The 18,735-nt window shown below is 36.3% G+C and overlaps 1 protein-coding gene across 1 annotated transcript in view; it reads left to right on the top strand.

Moving 5' to 3' along the window:
- The window catches only part of INTS4 (integrator complex subunit 4), a 109,666-nt gene that overhangs the window by 25,677 nt on the left and 65,254 nt on the right, over positions 1 to 18,735 (top strand). The window contains exon 4 of the mRNA XM_011221072.3: positions 4,039 to 4,145. Coding sequence (XP_011219374.2) covers positions 4,039 to 4,145 — 107 coding nt within the window. The remainder of the gene's footprint in view (positions 1 to 4,038; positions 4,146 to 18,735) is intronic.

Genomic DNA, 18,735 nt, shown 5'->3' on the forward strand with positions numbered 1-18,735 from the left:
GTTAGTGGGAGTGGAGGGGCAGAGGGAAAGGGAAAGAATCTTGAGCAGACTCCACTCTGAGTGGAGTTATATAGGGCCAGGGAACTCAGACAGTCCCTCGATCTCATGACCTTGAGGTCATGACCTGAGTTGAAGCCAAGAGTCAGGTGCTCAACTGACTGAACCATCCAGGCACCCCATTCTAAGTTTCTTACTTAATTGTCTCAGAGATTTAATCTAGGTCTCCTGGTTTCTAGTTCCTGGCCTACCTAGATTCAGAGTAGAAGATAGAACTGGGAGGGACCATAAAGGTCATCTAGTTCAGGCCCTTTATTTCATTGCTGAGGAACATGAACTACAGGGATGTAAAGTGATTGCTAAAGTCACCCTGTATTTGTGGTTTAGAATAAGGCACAAACTAGAATTAGGAGTCTTTCATTTATCAGTCTGTGTGCGCTTTCAAATCCAACCATGCGGGCCACTCTCTGGACCAGAAGTCCTTCATTTCAGTTCATTAGATGTATGAGTTGCTCTGGACTAGGTGCTTTGAGGGTGTCAGGTATCTCTGCTTCTCTAGTACATGTTACACCAGCAATGAAAACACAAAGCTTGTAGAGGAGGTATAATTAGAGAAGTGTGGGAACAGAAGAGAAGGTGAGATGAGTGCTGACTGGTGGAGTCTAGAAAGGCTTAGTGAAGAGTTACATTTGAAAAGGCAGAGGTGGGCAAGAGTAGTGTCAAGAAGTAGGAACATTATGATAAAAGGTAGAGAACCGGGTGAGTATAAGGGATATTTGAAAAACTGAATTGTTTTCATGAGAGATCATCAGGAAGTGAGGGGCCTTAGGATAAACTGGTAAAGTGTTTTGAAGCCAAAAGGTAAGTAGTCTTGAGTGCTGAGGATTTTGAATGTTACTTTGTAGGCACTGGGAACCGTGTGAAGTTTTTTTGAGCAAGGGCATGGAATAATCAAGTCTAGTTTTAGAAAGATAACTTGGTGACTCTGAGGAATTTTGTTGATGAACTAGATCATTTAGAGAAGAAATGTTGAGGATTTATTTATTATCCATGTGGAGATGTTCATCCAACCTGTAGTTGTTTTTTTTGTTTTTTTTTTTTTTTATTTGACAGAGATAGAGACAGCCAGCGAGAGAGGGGACAGAAGCAGGGGGAGTGGGAGAGGGAGAAGCAGGCTCACAGCAGAGGAGCCTGATGTGGGGCTCGATCCCAGGACTGGGATCACGCCCTGAGCCGAAGGCAGACGCTTAACCGCTGTGCCACCCAGGCGCCCCCCAACCTGTAGTTGTAATATAGGTTTGCAACTCGGGAAAGAAACTAGGGCATAAGATTTAGATTAGATTTGTGATTTATCAGAAGCAAGAGTTAAGCTTAAAAAGGCTTATCCAACGAGGCACCTGGGTGGCTCAGTTTGTTGGGCATCTGCCTTCAGCTCGGGTCATGATCTCAGGGTCCTGGGATCAAGCCCCACATAGGGCTCCCTGGTCAGCAGGGAGTCTGCTTCCACCTCTGCCCAACCCCCCTCCCCTGCTTGTGCTCTCTCAGTCTCTCTCAAATAAATAAAATCTTAAAAAAGGTTTAGTTAACTTTTCATGGATGTTATGTAGAATCATTTTGTACAAATAAAGGGTGGTGTGGTAGTGTTGGAGATTTCTTCATGTCTCTTCTTTGTTCTAGAAGTACCTTTTCTCCTTGTGGCCTCTTTTGTACTGGAGACTTGATGATCTTCGGTTTTGCGTTTAAATTTAAGACAAGGAACTAAAAGGCTGATTGGTAGTTCTGTGTGAAGTTCTGTGTCAATTGGTAGCCTCTGTAATAGGATGACCCTCTTTGGAGGACTTTGAAATGTTAGTGTCTTTCATGTTTTTCTGTGGGGCCCATCAGGTTTTCCATTTCAGAGTTCATGAATCTCCTGCTGGGAAGACAGACAGATGCCTGAATGCAATGTTTTTTGGAGTCAAAGCTGCTGAAGGGAGCTAAGGAGAGAGGGGAAGTGTCTCATTTATCAGTATGTTACTATCTTTTAATCTCCTCTTCTTCACTATGTCTTCCCCCCTGCCTTCATCTGATGTCCCCCAAATTGGGAATTTTCTATTCTAATTTCTGTATAGAATGAACTTCCTATTTCAGTCGCCACTTGGCTGTGTAGTATAGGGAGGGAGGCAGAGGTCCATCTGCTTCTTACAGAGACCTCAGATAAATCCCTGCCTTGTCCCCAGTTTTTGCTTTTTGTTGTTGCTTTAAATCTCCCAATTCCTGAATCTTTTTATGGTGCTATGGCTAGAATTCATTTGCTTTGTAGGGATATCGTCTTCAGTAGGCATTTACTATTAGATTTCTCCATTTTGCCAGAGCTTTTTTTTTTTTTTATTCTATGATGTTTTTTATCTCTGAAAAATTTGCCTTTCTTAAGTACTTACCTTTATTCCTATGAGGTTTGTTTTTATTTTTGTTTTTTGTTTTTCATGGTTTTTTTGGTCTTTGTAGGTTTATACTTTTTGATTTCTTTACTCTCATACTAATGAAGTTTTAGAAAGAATAATAGAAGATGGGTTCAATCTATTATATTTAACTAGAAGTCTTATTAAGAGGTTATGTAGCTAGTGTTTTGTTTTGTTTGTTTGTTTGTTTGTTTTGAGATCTTATTTTTAAGTAATCTCTACCCCCAGTGTGGGGTTTGAACTCAGAACCCTGAGATCAAGAGTTGCATGCTTAACTGACTAAGGCAGCCAGGTGCCCCCCATCCGTGTTTTCTGAGCTTTAGTCATTTTATATGTGATCTACACCATTTCTGACATACTTGTTTCACATCTGTACTGTGATTTACTTCATATTTTTCTTAAATGGACAATTTTTTTTAGTTAATTTAAAGAGACAATCTTAATGGGTAAAAGGCAATTAGTGTCACATGACATTAATAGATAGTAACTACAATTTTTATTATGAACATTAAAACATATACATAATTATTAATGTAAAAGTGATTATCCGAATGCCACCTAAAATCCTTTTGTATACAGCCAGCATTAAAAGAACCATGATTTGGAACAATAAAAGAGAATTTAGACAAAGAAGAGAATCTGGCTGATAGATACTGATTTATTTGGATTTGGCTATTTGCCCACTCACTAAACCTTCATTGAGCATATAATAAGTTGTGCTAGGTTCAGAGAATACAAAGATGAATAAGACACAATCATTGCCTTCAGGGATCTTTCAGTCTCTTGGTCTAGTCTGATATGAAAATAAATAAGTATAGGAAAGTGTTAGAGCTGATGTACAGGGTGCAGTGGAAGCACAAAGGAGGACATAATTCTTGTTGGGGAAGAAGGAAAAGTTGTGTATAGCAGGTACAAGATTAGTAGGTGCTTCCTGGGGAGTGGGGTTGAGAATGGAGTTAGGTGTGGGTGGAGGCATTCTAGGGAAGTTAGCCTGAGCAAAGATAGGGGGACATGAAATCGTAAGTAATTGGAAAAAAGGGTGCTAGAGGAGATAAAGAGATGAGGCTAGAAAGGCAGGCAGAGCTAGACCTCATGGAGGGCCTGGTATGTATGTGTGTATGTGTGCCCTGCTAAGGGATTTGGATTTTATCTGGAAGGCAGTGAAAAGCCCTTGAGTTAATCAAGCAGTAGACAGTTTTGGAGTACTGTACTCAGTCTTGTGGAGGATTCATGTTTTATTATTTTATTTTTTAAAAAGATTTTATTTATCTGAGAGACAGAAGCAGGGAGAGGGGCAGAAGGGGAGAGAGAGGGAGAAGCAGACTCCCCATTGAGGGGCCCAACAGAGGGCTCAGTCTCAGGACCCCTGAGATCATGACCTGAGCCGAAGTTAGATGCTTAACTGACTGAGCCACTCAGGTGCCCCAGATTCAAAGTTTTAGACATAATCCCTTCAGGAACTTAGCTTTTGGTTGAGGGGAATTCAAGGATCAAATAGAGGAACCTTGCTAACAAAAATTTACATTTTTTACCCAAGTAAAGTTTCCCTAGTGATCTCCTTTTGAAATTCTGCAACCCAACTTTTCATCTTCTTTTTTAGAGTCTCATCAAGTCTTAGCTCAACTGTTGGACACTTTACTTGCAATTGGCACTAAACTCCCAGAGAATCAAGCTATCCAGATGCGATTAGTTGATGTAGCCTGCAAGGTAAGAGCATAATGGTTAAATACAGGGCTGCTTCTTTCTTGAATAGTTTGCATTGCCTGAAGGGGTAGTATGAGCTGTAAGATCTGCTTAGCTCCATCCTGAATCTGTAACTCAGATTTACCAAGGACGTTTAATGGTTTTAAGAGCTGCCTCATCCTTTTGTTTCTTGACGTTGGATTAGGTATAAAGCTGAGCAGTTTGTTACAAAATGAACTTCCTCATCCTCCCAAAAGAAATGAAAATTATTGTAGTAGGGGCCATGTATATGTGCTTAATACATGCGCACTGCTTATTAGGGTAGTTTGTATCTAGCTTTTTATGTGTTCCTTGCAGTCCTTTAGGTGAGTAGTGTTATCCCTGTTTTTTACAGAGGTGGCCATAGCAGTTTAGGGAGTTTAACTTGCCCAGTCTTTCACAGCTAGGTAGTGGCAGAACCAGGATATAAACTCTAGTTACTCTGATTCTAAAGCCCGTGTTCTTTTTGTTATGCTTTATTGCCTCAATAGACAGACCAACAAAGAAACAAATGTTGGGCAAGATTTTTTTAGTTTTTTTCTAACTATAAAAGAAATACATGTATATTAGTTGTGCCTTTTGATTTAATATGGACCTTTAATTAGCTGCCTTTTGTACATAACAGCTTCTAAACCTTGCAGAATTGGTTTTACTTTTAATCTTTCTGATGAATTTATTTTGAGAATATAAGAAGACGAATGTATTCGAATTGTGGAAGAATATTATATTTATGGAATTAGAAAACTATTTCTGAGCCCCGGGAAAAAGAGTGTTTCATTTATCTTAATAAACAACAACAAACAAAGCCAAAGCACTTTGACAGGTGCAATATTAAAAGCCTAAGTGGAAAAAACTAGGGATTGTGTGTTTGAGAAAGTATATATCCATGTCTGTGAGGGTGTGCTTGTGAGAAAAATGTCCTATGAAGTGGATTATTACGCTTGAGATAAGAGTTTCTTCAATTTGCTTTAAATAAACATTTTATTATAAAAATTTATATTCAAGATTAAAGAACTACACTTATAATTCACTGTCCATAGGTGACCATTATTAGCCTGTTGGTGTATTGCTTTCTAATTTTTTTCTGCACATAGATCATTTACTACTTTTTAAACATACAGCTCTAATCATAATTTATATATAATTTTGCATTTTGCTTTTTCATTGACATTATAACAAATATTTTATATATTATAGACCTTTTCAATGCGTATATGATATTTTGTTCAATAATTAAACTATAATTTACCTAACCATTCTCCTATTGTTGGACATTTGTATTGTAATACTCCAGTGAATATCGTTAGTCTAAAATATTTTCTGTGTTTAGGTTTATTTCCTAAACATAGTAGAATTACTAGTTGAAAGCATTTAGGATTTTTTTTTTAAGGCCCTTGATACTTCTTGCCAAATTGGTTTCCAAAGTGTTCCAGTTTGTGTGACCACCAGCAGTATATGAGAGTGCCTAATTTCACTGTATCACTCTAGCATTGGATATTACTTTTTTTTCCCCCATTCCCCTTCACCCATTTTGCCCATTCCTCCAACCCCTCCCCTCTGGCAACTATCTGTTTGTTCTCTGTATTTGTAGGTCTGTTTCTGCTTTTTGCTTGTTTGTTTATGGTTTGTTTTAGATTCCATGTGTAAGTGAAATCATACGGTGTTTATCTTTCTCAGTCTCACTTATTTCACTTAGCATAGTATCCTCTAAGTCCATCCATACTGTGGTAAATGGCATGTCTCATCCTTTTTTGTGGTTGCATCATACTCGCGTGCGTGTGTGGTGTGTGTGTGTGTGTGTGTGTGTGTGTGTGTGTACAAGTGCACCCACATAGATACTCACACTGTATCTTCTGTGTCCACTCATCTATCTATGGACACTTAGGTTGCTTCCATATCTTAGCTATAGGAAACAACGCTGCAGTAAACATAGTGAAGCATATATCTTTTTGAATTAGTGTTTTCATTTTCTTTGGGTAATACCCAGTAGTAGAATTATTAGATTGTATGGTATTTCTGTTTTTAATTTTTTGAGGAACCTCCATACTGTTTTTTACGGTGATTGTACCAATATAAATTCCCAACAACAATGTATGATCCTTATACTTGTCAACACTTGTTATTTCTTGTCTTTTTTTTTTTTTTAACCATTCTAACAGGTATAAGGTGATACCTCATTGTGGTTTTGATGAGCATTTCCCTGATGACTAGTGATGTTGAGCATCTTTTCATGTTATCTTTTGGGAGTCTGTATGTCTTCTTTGGAAAAATGTCTATTCATGTCCTCTGTCCAACATTTTTTTTTTTTAAGATTTATTTATTTGAGAGACAGAGAGCACATGAGCAGGGGACAGGGGTAGAGGGAGAGGGAGAAGCAGACTCCTTGCTAAGCTTGATCCCAGGATCCTGGGATCAACCTGAGCCGAAAGCAGATGCTTAATTGACCGAGCCATCTAGGCACCCCACCTCTGTCCATTTTTTAATTGGATTGTTTTTTGGTGTTGAGTTGTAGAAGTTCTTTATATATTTTGTATATTAATCCCTTATTGGATATATCATTTGCAAGTATCTTCTCCCATTTAGTAGGTTTCTGTTTTGTTTGATGGTTTCTTTTGCTGTGCAAAAGCTTTTTCTTTTGTTGTAGTCCTAGTAGTTTATTTTTGCTTTTGTTTCCCTTGCCCTAGGAGACATATCTGGAAAAATGTTGCCATGGCCCATGTCAGAGAAATTACTGCCTGTGTTCTAAGATTTAGTCATTTCAGGTCTCATTTAGATCTTTAATCCATTTTGAGTTTATTTTTGTGTATGGTGTTAGAAAGTGGTCCAGTTTCATTCTCTAACATGTAGCTGTCTAGTCTTCCCAACACCATTCACTGAAGATACTGTCTTTTCCCCATAATATATTCCACAGTATGTCCATATCACCCAAAGTGATCTACAGATACGATGCAGTCCCTGTCAGAATACCAACAACATTTTTGACAGAACAAATGATATTAAAATTTGTATGGAACCACAAAAGACCCTGAATAGCTAAAGAAATCTTAAGAAAGAAAAAACAAAGCTGGAGGTATCACAATTTCACATTTCAAGATATACTACAAAGCTGTAATAATCAAAAGAGTATGGTACTGGTACAAAAAATAGACACCTAGATCAATGGAACAGAATAGAAAGCCCAGAAATAAATCCACACTTATCTGGTCAGTTAATCTATCACATGACAAAGGTGTGGATATTAATGTTTTAAAACAGAAGGGACTCCTGGATGGCCTAGTCGGTTAAGCATCTGCCTTCAGCTCAGGTCATGATCCCAGGGTCCTGGGATCGAGTCCCACGTCGGGCTCCTTGCTCATTGGAGAGCCTGCTTCTCCTTCTGCCTCTGCTTCTCACCCTGCTTGTGCTCTCTCTCTCTGTATCTCTCTCTCTCTCTGACAAATAAAATCTTTAAAAAACCAAACAGACAGAAGACAAACCTGTTAATTTGGTAGGAGGAAAATGTTTTTCTTTGAATTTCCTTTTTATTTTTTAATTATAATTTTTAAACTTGCCATTTTAAAAGATTATTAGTGAGGCTTCATATTTGTGTCTCATTTCTATTTCCTCTCTTCAAATAAACTTTTCATATTCTTTGCTAGTTTCTCTTGTGGGGTTTTGTTTGTTTCTTCACCGTTTGTAGAGGCTTATAATGGAGTAAAAATGTGAACCATTTGAAAATGGTAGATCTGTCAAAAGCTTTGCAGACTCAAGTAAATAAAGACTATGATGCATAGCTGCAGTTAGTATTTATATTGCCTAATGCCATTTTGTTTGTGATTTTGTCGTACAATGTGCTTTGAGATAAGATTCACATACAGTAACATTCACCTTTTTGATAGAAGTAATACAAAGTATGTTCTCTAACCAGAATGAAATGAAATTAGAAATCAGTAACAGAAAGAAATTTGGGAAACCCCTAAATATGGAAATTAAACAGCATACTCCTATATCACCAGTGGGTCAAAGAAGAAATCAAAAGAGAAATTAGAAAATACTTGGAGATGAATGAAAATACAACATACAAAATTTACAGGATGTAGCTAAAGCATGCTTAGAGGGAAATTTATTGCTCTAAATGCCTATGGTTAAAAAAGTCAAAAGATCTCAAATTTGTAACCTAACCTTCCACCTTAAGACACTGGGAAAAGAAGAATGCACTAAATATAAAGCATGCAGATGGAGGGAAATGAGAAAGATTAGAGTGGAAATTAATGAACTAGAGAATAGAAAAACAGTAGGAAAAAAAAATCAATGAAACCAGAAGCTTGTTCTTTGAAAAGATCAGCAAAATTGACAAACCTTTAGTTATATTGCCCAGGAAGGAAAGAGGGAAGACTCAAATTGCCAGTATCAGAAAAGAGGGAGTGCACCTTAATACCCATGTGATAAAAATAATAAAAGATTATAAAACTATGAATAACCATATGCTAATAATCTAGGTAACTTAGAGGAAATGGACAAATTTCTATAGAGAGATAGACTATCAAAACTAACTCAAGAAGTAGACAGTCTGAGTAGACCTGTAATAAGTAAAGTAATTAAATTAGTAATGAAAAAAACAGAAACCTGACAAAAGCTCACGCTCAGATGGCCTCATATCAAACATTTAAATAGATACACCAGTTTTTCACATTCCCCCAAAAAGAAAAGGAGCGAATACTTCCCAGCTCCTTCTATGAGGTATGAGCCTAATACTAAAACCAAACAAAGACCTCACATGAAAAACAAACTCTAGACCAGTGTTTTTTAGGAATATGGATGTAAAAATCCTGAACAAAATGCTAGCAGGTCAAATTCAGCTATTTGTAAATAGGATTATGCGTCATGACCAAATGAGATTTATTCCAGGAATGCAAGTTGGCTCAATATCTGAAAATAAATTAAAAAAAGAATAAAGGACAGAACTCCATGATCATCTCAGAAGAGATTTAGAAAAAGCATTTAACAAGATCCAATATAATTTCATCATAAAAATACTTAAAAAAAAAAAAAAAGCCTGCCAGTAGAATAGAACCTCTTCAGCCTGATAAAGGCCATCCGTGAGAAACTGCCAGCTAACATATTAATAGTGTAAGATTGGATGCTTTCTCCACCTAAGATCAGGAACAAAATAGCTATGTTCTTGTGTCTTATGTCTGTTCTGCATTGTACTGGATGGAGGTTCTAGCCAGGGCACTTAGGCAAGAAAAAGAAATAAAAGGCATCTATCCTGGGAAGGAAAAAGTAAAACTATCCCTGTCTATTCACATGACATGACCTTATATATGAAAAATTCTAAGGAATCCTTTAAAAACCTATTATAAGTAATAAGTTCAGGAAGGTTGTAGGATACAATATCAATGTACAAAAAATCAGTTGTATTTCTGTATATTTGCAGTGAGCAATATGAAAATGAAATTAAGAAAATCCATTTATTATAGCATCAAAACTAATAAAATACTAATACATTTAACAAGAGAAGTATAAAACTTGTACCAGAAAACTACGTGGATTTTCAAAGGGAACCAAGATAGCCAGAACAGTCTTGAAAAAGAACAACACAGTAACAGATTTCAAAACTTACTAAGCACCAAGAGGTAGGTGTAAAGATCAGGGAAATAGAATTGAGAACCCAAAATTAATCCCATGTGTCTTTCTTTGGTCAACTGATTTTTGAAGGGGTACCAATACCATTCAATGGAGAAAGAACAGTCTATTTAACATGTGGTGCTAGGACACCCGGATATCCACCTGCAAAAGAATGAATTTGGAAACTTAATTAACACCATATGTAAAAATTAACTCAGTGTATCAAAGATATAAATTTGTCAGCTAAAACTATAAACTTCTTAGAAGAAAATACAGTTGTAGGTTTTCATGAGCATGGATTTGGCAGTGGATTATTAGATACGACAAAAGCACAAGGAACAAAAGAAAAAATAGATAAATTGGATTTCATCAAAATTGAAGAATTGTGATTGGAAGGACACTATCAAGAAAGTGAAGACGGTCTACAGAATGGGAAAAAATATTTGTAAATCATGTCTAATCTCTATAGACTATGTAAAGATCTCTTACAGCCTAACAATAAAATAAAAATCCAAATAGCACAATTAAAAAATGGGCAACGGACCTTAATAGGCATTTCTCCAAAGAAAATATACAGGTAGCCAATAAACAGAAAATAATGCTCAGCATCTTCAGTCATTAGGGAAATAGAAATCAAAACCACAATGAGATGATGCTGTTTCACACCTTTTGGATGGTTATACTAAAAAAGGCTTGACCATACCAAGTTTTGGTGAGGATTTGGAGTAATTGGAGCTCTCTATTTCTGGTGGAAATGTAAAATGCCTTAGCTGCTTTGGAAAACAGTTCAGCAGTTCCTCAAAAAATTAATGGCTTAGTATATGACCCAGCAATTCCACTTTGTACATAAATGTTTATAGCAGCAATATTCATATTACTTAAAAGATGGAAACAACCCACATGTCCATCTCAGCAACTGATGAATGGATAAACAAAATACAGTGAATTTTCTTTGACCATAAAAAGGAATGAAATATTAGTATACACTACACCTGGATGAATCTCGGAAACACGTTGAGTGAAGGAAGCTAGTTACAAAAAACTTACATATATGATTCCGTCTATATGAAATTTCCATAATGGGTAAATCTAACAGAGACAGAACCAATGAAGACATACAAATGGCTGACAGACACATGAAAAAATGTTCAAAATCATTAGCCATCAGGGAAATTCAAATCAAAACCACATGGAGATACCACCTTACGCCAATTAGAATGGCAAAAATTGATAAGGCAAGAAACAACAAATGTTGGAGATGACGTGGAGAAAGGGGAACCCTCTTACATTGTTGGTGGGAATGCAAGTTGGTACAGCCACTCTGGAAAACAGTGTGGAGGTCCCTCAAAAGTTAAAAATAGAGCTACCCTATGACCCAGCAATTGCACTACTGGGTATTTACCCCAAAGATACAGACATAGTGAAGAGAAGGGCCATATGCACCCCAATGTTCATAGCAGCATTGTCCACAATAGCCAAACTGTGGAAGGAGCCGAGATGTCCTTCAACAGATGAATGTGGTCCATATATACAATGGAGCATTACTCAGCCATCAGGAGGAACGATTACCCAACATTTGCAGCAACATGGACGGGTCTGGAGGAGATTATGCTAAGTGAAAGTCAAGCAGAGAAAGACAATTATCATATGGTTTCACTCATTTGTGGAATATAAGGAATAGCAGGGAGATTGGTAGGAGAAGGAAGGGAAGAATGAAGGGGGGTAAACAGAAAGGGTAATGAACCACGAGAGACTATGGACTCTAGGAAATGAACTGAGGGTTTCAGAGTGGAAGGGGGTTGGGGGATTGGGCTAGGCCGGTGATGGGTATTAAGGAGGGCATGTATTGCATGGTGCACTGGGTGTTATACGCAAACAGTGAATCATGGAACATGACATCAAAAACTAATGATGTACTGTATGGTGAATAACATAATAAAAAATTAAAAAAAAAAGAAAGTCGATTAATAGGTAGGTACTTAGGGCTGGGATAGATAGAGGAATACGTGGCTGGTAGCAAAAGGGCATCTCTTTGCGAGGATGAAAATGTTGGAAGATTAACTGTGATGATGATTGTATCCATACGTAAATATACCGAAGACCATTGAATTGTGTACGTTAACTGGATGAATTGTGTGGTATGTGAGTTATATTTAAATAAACCTGTTATTATAAAGAATTCACCTTTTGAATTTGAAATGTGGTGAATCTTTCAACATCTGTATTGTTTCTTTGGCTGTTGTGAATAATGCTGCTGTGAATATTTGTTTACAGGTTTTGGTTGGAAGTATGTTTTCAGTTCTCTTGGGTCTATTTATCCTAGGAACAAAATGGCAGGGCTATTAAACCTATATTTAACTTTTTTGTTAAATTTTTTTAAATTGTGGTAAAATACATATGAATTTTTTCAGTTTAAATATAATAAATTTTTAAAATTAAAAAAACACGCATAACATAAAATTTACCATTGTAATCATTTTAAAGTGTACAGTTCAATGGCATTAAGTATTTTCTTTTATGCTACCATCTCCATCATTCATTCACCCATCTCTTCACTTCGCAAAACTGAAATTTTATGAGTTAAACAGTAACTTCCCATTCTCCCCTCACTCCCAGTCCTTAGCAAGATGCTAGTTGCCTTTCACTGAGAAGGAGAATTCTGGGAAAGTATTGGGTTGGGGCAAAATCTGGGCACCTCAGCAATTTCAAACTTATCCACCCCCCAATTATAAAATAATGTAGGGGTGCCTGGGTGGCTTAGTTGGTTGGGTGGCTGACTCTTGATTTCAGCTGAGGTTTTGATCTCAGGGTTTTGAGTTCAAGCCCTTTGTTGGGCTCCATGCTGGGTGTGGAGCGTACTTAAAAAAAATAATAATAATGTAAGGAATTTCCATATATCCTTCTCCCTGATTCACTAATAGTTAACTTTCCCCACATTTGCTTTATCATTATCACTGTGTATATACTTATTATTTTTTCCTGAATCATGTAACAGTAAATTGTAGTCATAATGCTCTTTTTCTACTAAAGTAATACTTAAATACTTAAGTGTATTTCTTAAGAAGGATATAATTTTCAGGCACCTGGGTGGCTCATTCATTTAAGTGTCCAACTCTTAAATTTTGGCTCAGGTCATGATCTTAGGGTTGTGAGATTGGGCCCTGTGTGGGGGGCCATGCCTGGTGTGAAACCTGCTTAAGATTCTCTCTCTCCTTCTTCATCTGTCCCCACACCTCCTGCTGGCATGCACGTACATTCTCTCTCTGAAATAAATAAATACATCTTTAAAAAAAAAAGGATGTAATTTTTATAAACACAGGGCAATTCTGAAAATCAGGAAATTTAACTTGGTACAGTACTAATACTAATCTCAGCCTTTATTCAAATTCTACTGATTGTCCCAATATTCTTTATTATATAAATTTTATGTATAAAATATATTAATTTATATATTATAAATTTTTATATAGATTTATAAATTTTATATATAAATATAGATTTTTTATATAAATTTTTCTTTTCTGGTTCATGATCACAGATTGCATTTAGTTTTCATCCCTCTTCTTTAATTTGGAAATGTCCCTGTCTTTGTCTTTCATGACCTTTACATTTTTGAAGAATATAGACCATTTATTATAGAATGTCTTTTAATCTGTGTTTATCTGTTCAGTCTTTATAATCTGTATTTCCTCTGTTTAGATTCAGGTTATGTATTTTGGCAGGAGTACCACATCAGTAATATTTGTTCTCAGTTTATCATATTATAAGGCACAGATGAGGTTTGACTCATTATTGATATTAAATGTGATACTTGGTTAAGGTGATGACTACCAGGTTTTCTGTTGTAGATTTGCAATTTTCCTGTGATTAATAAGTGATTTGTGGGAGATACTTTGAGTTGCTGTAGGTATCCTCTTCCCCATCAAATTTTTATTCACTATTTTAGAGACTATTAATAAATTTTGCTGAGTCAGTTGTTACTCTGGTCATTGCAAAATCATGATTTTCTAATTCTTGTTCCTTATTAGTTGACATATTACTTTAAAAGCTCTCCTTCCCTTCCTTCTTTCCTGTCTCTCTCTCATTTTATTCAATATATTATAATCTATTTCTATCATTATTATTATTTGAAGTTCAGATTGTTCCTTTATATATATCTTTCGAATACAGGCTATGAATCTGCTGTATTTTTTGTTTCACGGTAGGAAGAAAGTCATGCCTTCAAGTACTCTTAACTCTTCAAAGTTCATCTCATTTTATCCTGTCAATAATCCTTTGAGGTACATTGTACAGCTAATCCTCATTTGAGAGATGAAAAGATTTGGTTCACAGATTTGGCTAGGAAATTAATATTCTTTTCATATATAGCATCTGTAAAACTGAAGTTGGAGATCTGCTTTCCTTCTATCTATGAAGATTTTTCCAGGAGAACAAATATTCTTCTCATTTTTTTGTATAAGGCCCCTTAGAGCCAGGTTTTAATTCTTCTTTGTCTGTTTCCATCTCACCTTTTCATCCAGTCTCTCTGTTTCCTTTCTGTTCTTTTAATTCTGTGGCGTTGAATATAGAAAACTCTTAAAAGTCAGCAGATAGATCCATATAGCATTCTAACATTTATAAAATTCTACTCAAATATTATGTATGGTGTGTTAGGAGAGTGTATCTGTTAAAATAATTTGCATACAAAGTACACTGAATTTTTATCTGTGCTTGAAAACAATCCATGTTGAAACTGAATGAGTCATTAAGTTGTTTTTGTCTTAAGGAACTTCATTCTCAGATTTTCTTGATATACTTAACCATTGATTTTTTTTTTCCCTTATAGCAGTAGTTTTAAACTGGTTGGTTTAGCTTATTTTTGACATGGATTGCTCTTATTATTGGGGATGTGGCTTGCTTACTCACTCCATTAATATAAAAATGATGTCACTTCAGTAGCCTGGGTATAACACCAACATAGCATCATCTGCAGAGCAGACACACCAGGCAGCTCTTAGTGATGATGGCATGATGCAAGAAGTGACCTGTATGGGAAGGACATCATAGAACTGTAATTGCTGCCCTGAGAGTGTGATTTAGACTTCCGCTGTCTTTTGGGCTAACATTCAGTGTGCAGTAATAGGCTGGTTATATAGCAGTGTTGCCTGGTTACCTTAATAGAAGTGGAAGGTTTCAGTTTGTTGTTTGAAAATCAAATAAAGTATTTGTTACAGTGGAAGCAACCTTTAGGGGCTGGTGGGTCAGTCAACAGTTTAGTTATAAGAAATGATGTTTTCCTACTAAAATAGTTTGTTAAAAAAATTCTGTTTTATTAACTGTTAGAGTCATTGTCAGCTTCAAATCTGAAGTTTCTCATAATTTCTCAGTTTAACTGTCTTAATTTGATTGATAATTTTGAGTTTTAACTATATATAAGGTATGTGAGGACACTTTGCAGCCTAAATAACTTGGAGGCAAGAATTAACTCTGATCTAAAATGTTTGAGTGAACCATTTTTATAATGAGAGGTTCTGTTTCTGAGCGCCCCACCCTCTCAGCATAGTGGCTTTCTCCCAGGTTTCCTTTGTTCTCTTCTCCAAGTAAGCCTACCTGCCCATCCCATATCCATGTAGGACATAGCTTCTCACCAAGTCTAGGTTTGTACTTAATTCAGGAATCTTCTCCTGGAGCATTCTGGTGTGAGCCATTAATAGATGCTCTCTACATTTCATGACAGACTGCCCTGTTGTTGTTAGATAGCCATCACTAGAAAGCTCATGCTTGTGTGATCCATATCAGCAGACCTATTTCATCCACATGCCCACTCTTACCTCTCACTCCTCTCCATTTTCTGTTTTTTGCCATCAGTTGGTCTTCTATTCCTTACCTGTTCTCCTTTTCTTCTTAAGTAGTTTTTTTTTTTTTTTAAAGTACATGCTAAATGCTAGCCACTATGCTAGGCTCTTGTAGTTACTGAATGTCTGTTATGTCACAGACACTATTAGCTAATTTTACATACAGTAGTTCTTTTTGGGGGGGTTGGAGAGAGAGAGAGAGAATGCAAGAGCGAGTGAGTGCGAGGGCACAGGTGGAGAGGCAGAGGAAGGGGGGAAGAGAGAGTCCCAAGCAGGCTTCATGCCCAGTGCAGGGCTGGATCCCACAATCCTGAGATCATGACCTGAGCTGAAATTAAGAGTTGGACGCTTAACCAACTGAGTCACCCAGGCGCCCCCCATACAGTAATTCTTAAATGAGTTCATTTAGTATACTCACCACAGAACTTCATGGTAGAGGATATTATTACTATTCTTACAAAGTAAGGATTTCTAACAATTTGTGGGGTTTAGTGAAGATCACGTAGATACTACGTAGCAGGACCAGCAGTCAGACCTGGGTCTGTCTGACTTCAGTTCCTGCTCATTCAGCTATGCTACTTTGCCTCTCAGACAAGAGGTGAAACAGTTTATGGAATCCACTTTGTCTGCAAAGCTTCCTATACTTCTTGAGGCATTCTCTGAACCTCTTTGGGTGTGGTTCTGTTATTGCTGCCTCTTTCTTTTTATGTTCTTAAAAATACACTTATTCCTATGGATAATGTAATATTTTTCTTTTTTTAAGATTTTATTTATTTAAAAAGGATGTATTTATTTGAGAGAGAGCGCTTGTGTGCACACACTCAGTGGGGAGGGGCAGAGGGGACTCTTCAAGCAGACTGCCTGCTGAGCATGGAGCCCGATTCAGGGCTTGATCCCACCACCCATGACATCATGATCTGATCCAAAACCAAGAGTTGGATGCTTAACCAACTGAGCTACCCAGGCACCCCAAGATTTTATTTTTAAGTAATCTCTACACTCAAGATGGGACTTGAACTTACGACCCTGAGATCAAGAGTAATGTGCTCGACTGAGCCATCCAGTTGTCCCTATTTTTCTAATGTTTATGAAACATTGGTTCATAACCAATAACATGGTTAATAAAATAATGTGGTTATTTTATTTTTTATATTTTTATATTTTATTGTATATATTTTTTTCACGTGTATTTAGGCTGTTAATTTTTTTTAAGTCTCAAACTTGCAGAAAAATTGCAAGTCCAGTAATAGAGAACTTTTCTTGTGAACTATTTTAGAATAAGTTCTAACATAGTGCCCCATTACTCTTGCATACTTCATTGTGTATTTTCTATAAACAAAGATATTTTCCTACATAACTTCAATATGATCATCAAAATCAGGACAGTAACATCAGTGTACACTACCATTTGATCCTCAGACCTCACTTAGATTTCAGTGTCATACGAATCATGTCTGTTATTGGTAAAGGATCCAGTTCAGAACCACGTATTGCATTTTGGTCACATCTCTTTAGTCTCCTTCAATCTGGAATAATTCCTCAGTCATTACTTGATTTTATGATGTTGACATTTTTGCAAATTATAAGTTCTCTATGTTGTAGAGCCTTCCTGAATTTGGATTTGTCTGATATTTTCTCATAATTAGATGAAGTTACCGCCTTTGGCAAGAATATCACAGATGTGAAGCTCTTATTGCATCCTGTTAGGTGCTACACCGTTTTGATTTGTCCTATTATTAATGATGTTAGCTTTGATCACCTGGTTAAGATAGTGTCTGTCATGTTTATTCACTGTAAAGTTATTCTTTCCTTTTGAAATGAGTAAGTATTTTGTAGGGTGGCACTTTGAGACTGTGTAAATATGCTGTCATCAAACTTTTGGTTTGTTTATATCAGTTACAAACTCACAGATTCCTTATTTATTCAGTGGGTCATAGTTTGTTACTATAATTATTCACCTTGGTCTTCGTATTTTCCTGATTTGAAAAACAACAACAACAAAACTATAAATTTCCTGATTTGGCCAAATAGGAGCCCCTTTAAGCTGGCTTCTGTGTTCTTTTGACTTCTCTCTATTGTTCTTCGAATACTTCCTTCTTCTCTGGCACAACAAAATAGTCCAGGCTCATCTTGTACTTTCTGTACTCTAGCTCCAGAATCAGCTATAATATATTTACTTATCTGATACATCTTCCTGTTTGTTCAGTTTGTGTGTGTGTGTGTATTACTTATGCAAAGTATTGGTAGTCTGGTTAGCTAATCACAAGAATTGGTTATTAATTTAGTGTCAGTATGTTTATCATGTAGTAATTAGAAACCAGAGTAATTCTTCATGCTGGAGACTGGTGATATTTGGGAGTAACAGTATAAATATATTAGAGGAAAACCTATAGGTATTGTGGAGCTTTTACGTATTTAAGGTGCAAATTCCCAACTCTGTACATAATGAGCAAAGTTTTTAAAATCATGAGGTTATTTATGTAGCTGAGTGGGGAAATGAGCTCTGGACTGAGTGGGTGTCAGGAGTGTGTTTTTAGACATATCACTTAATCCTTATGGTCCTGTAGAACAAGGGATTGGCAAATAAAGACAGGTCAACAGAAATGCGTGATTATTGAGCATATTTCCAGAGACTGTTGTGATTTCAAATCAGTGATTTCATTTATAGATAGAAAATCCTCGGAAATTTGTAATTGAAGGGAATATCTAAAGATACTTGTTTTGTATTGACATTTATATATGTAGTTACCTTGTAATGAAACCATATGTATACTTTATCTGTGACCATCTACCTTTCTTACTATTTTAGATTATGGTAACAATAGCTAATAGTCATATTAAGCTTGTAGTGTATCAATTTTTTTTTACATTTATATCCCTATTTGAGCCTCATGATAACCATGTAAGTTAGCTGAGGCAGCTCTTGTTCTTTCTTTATAGATGAGGAAGTGAGGCTCTGAGAGGTGACTTGATTCTTGACTGATTTGCACATATTATGAGTCAGAGCTGAAATTTGAAGCTGGTCATATATATATGTATATATAAAAGCTGTTCATATATGTGCATATATATTTTATATTATGGAAATTGCAGATTTACTGTTATTTCCAGTCTTGAGTGTACATTTGACAATT

This window comes from Ailuropoda melanoleuca, chromosome 8 (assembly GCF_002007445.2).
Source record: "Ailuropoda melanoleuca isolate Jingjing chromosome 8, ASM200744v2, whole genome shotgun sequence".
NCBI classification, from domain to species: Eukaryota; Metazoa; Chordata; class Mammalia; order Carnivora; family Ursidae; genus Ailuropoda; species Ailuropoda melanoleuca.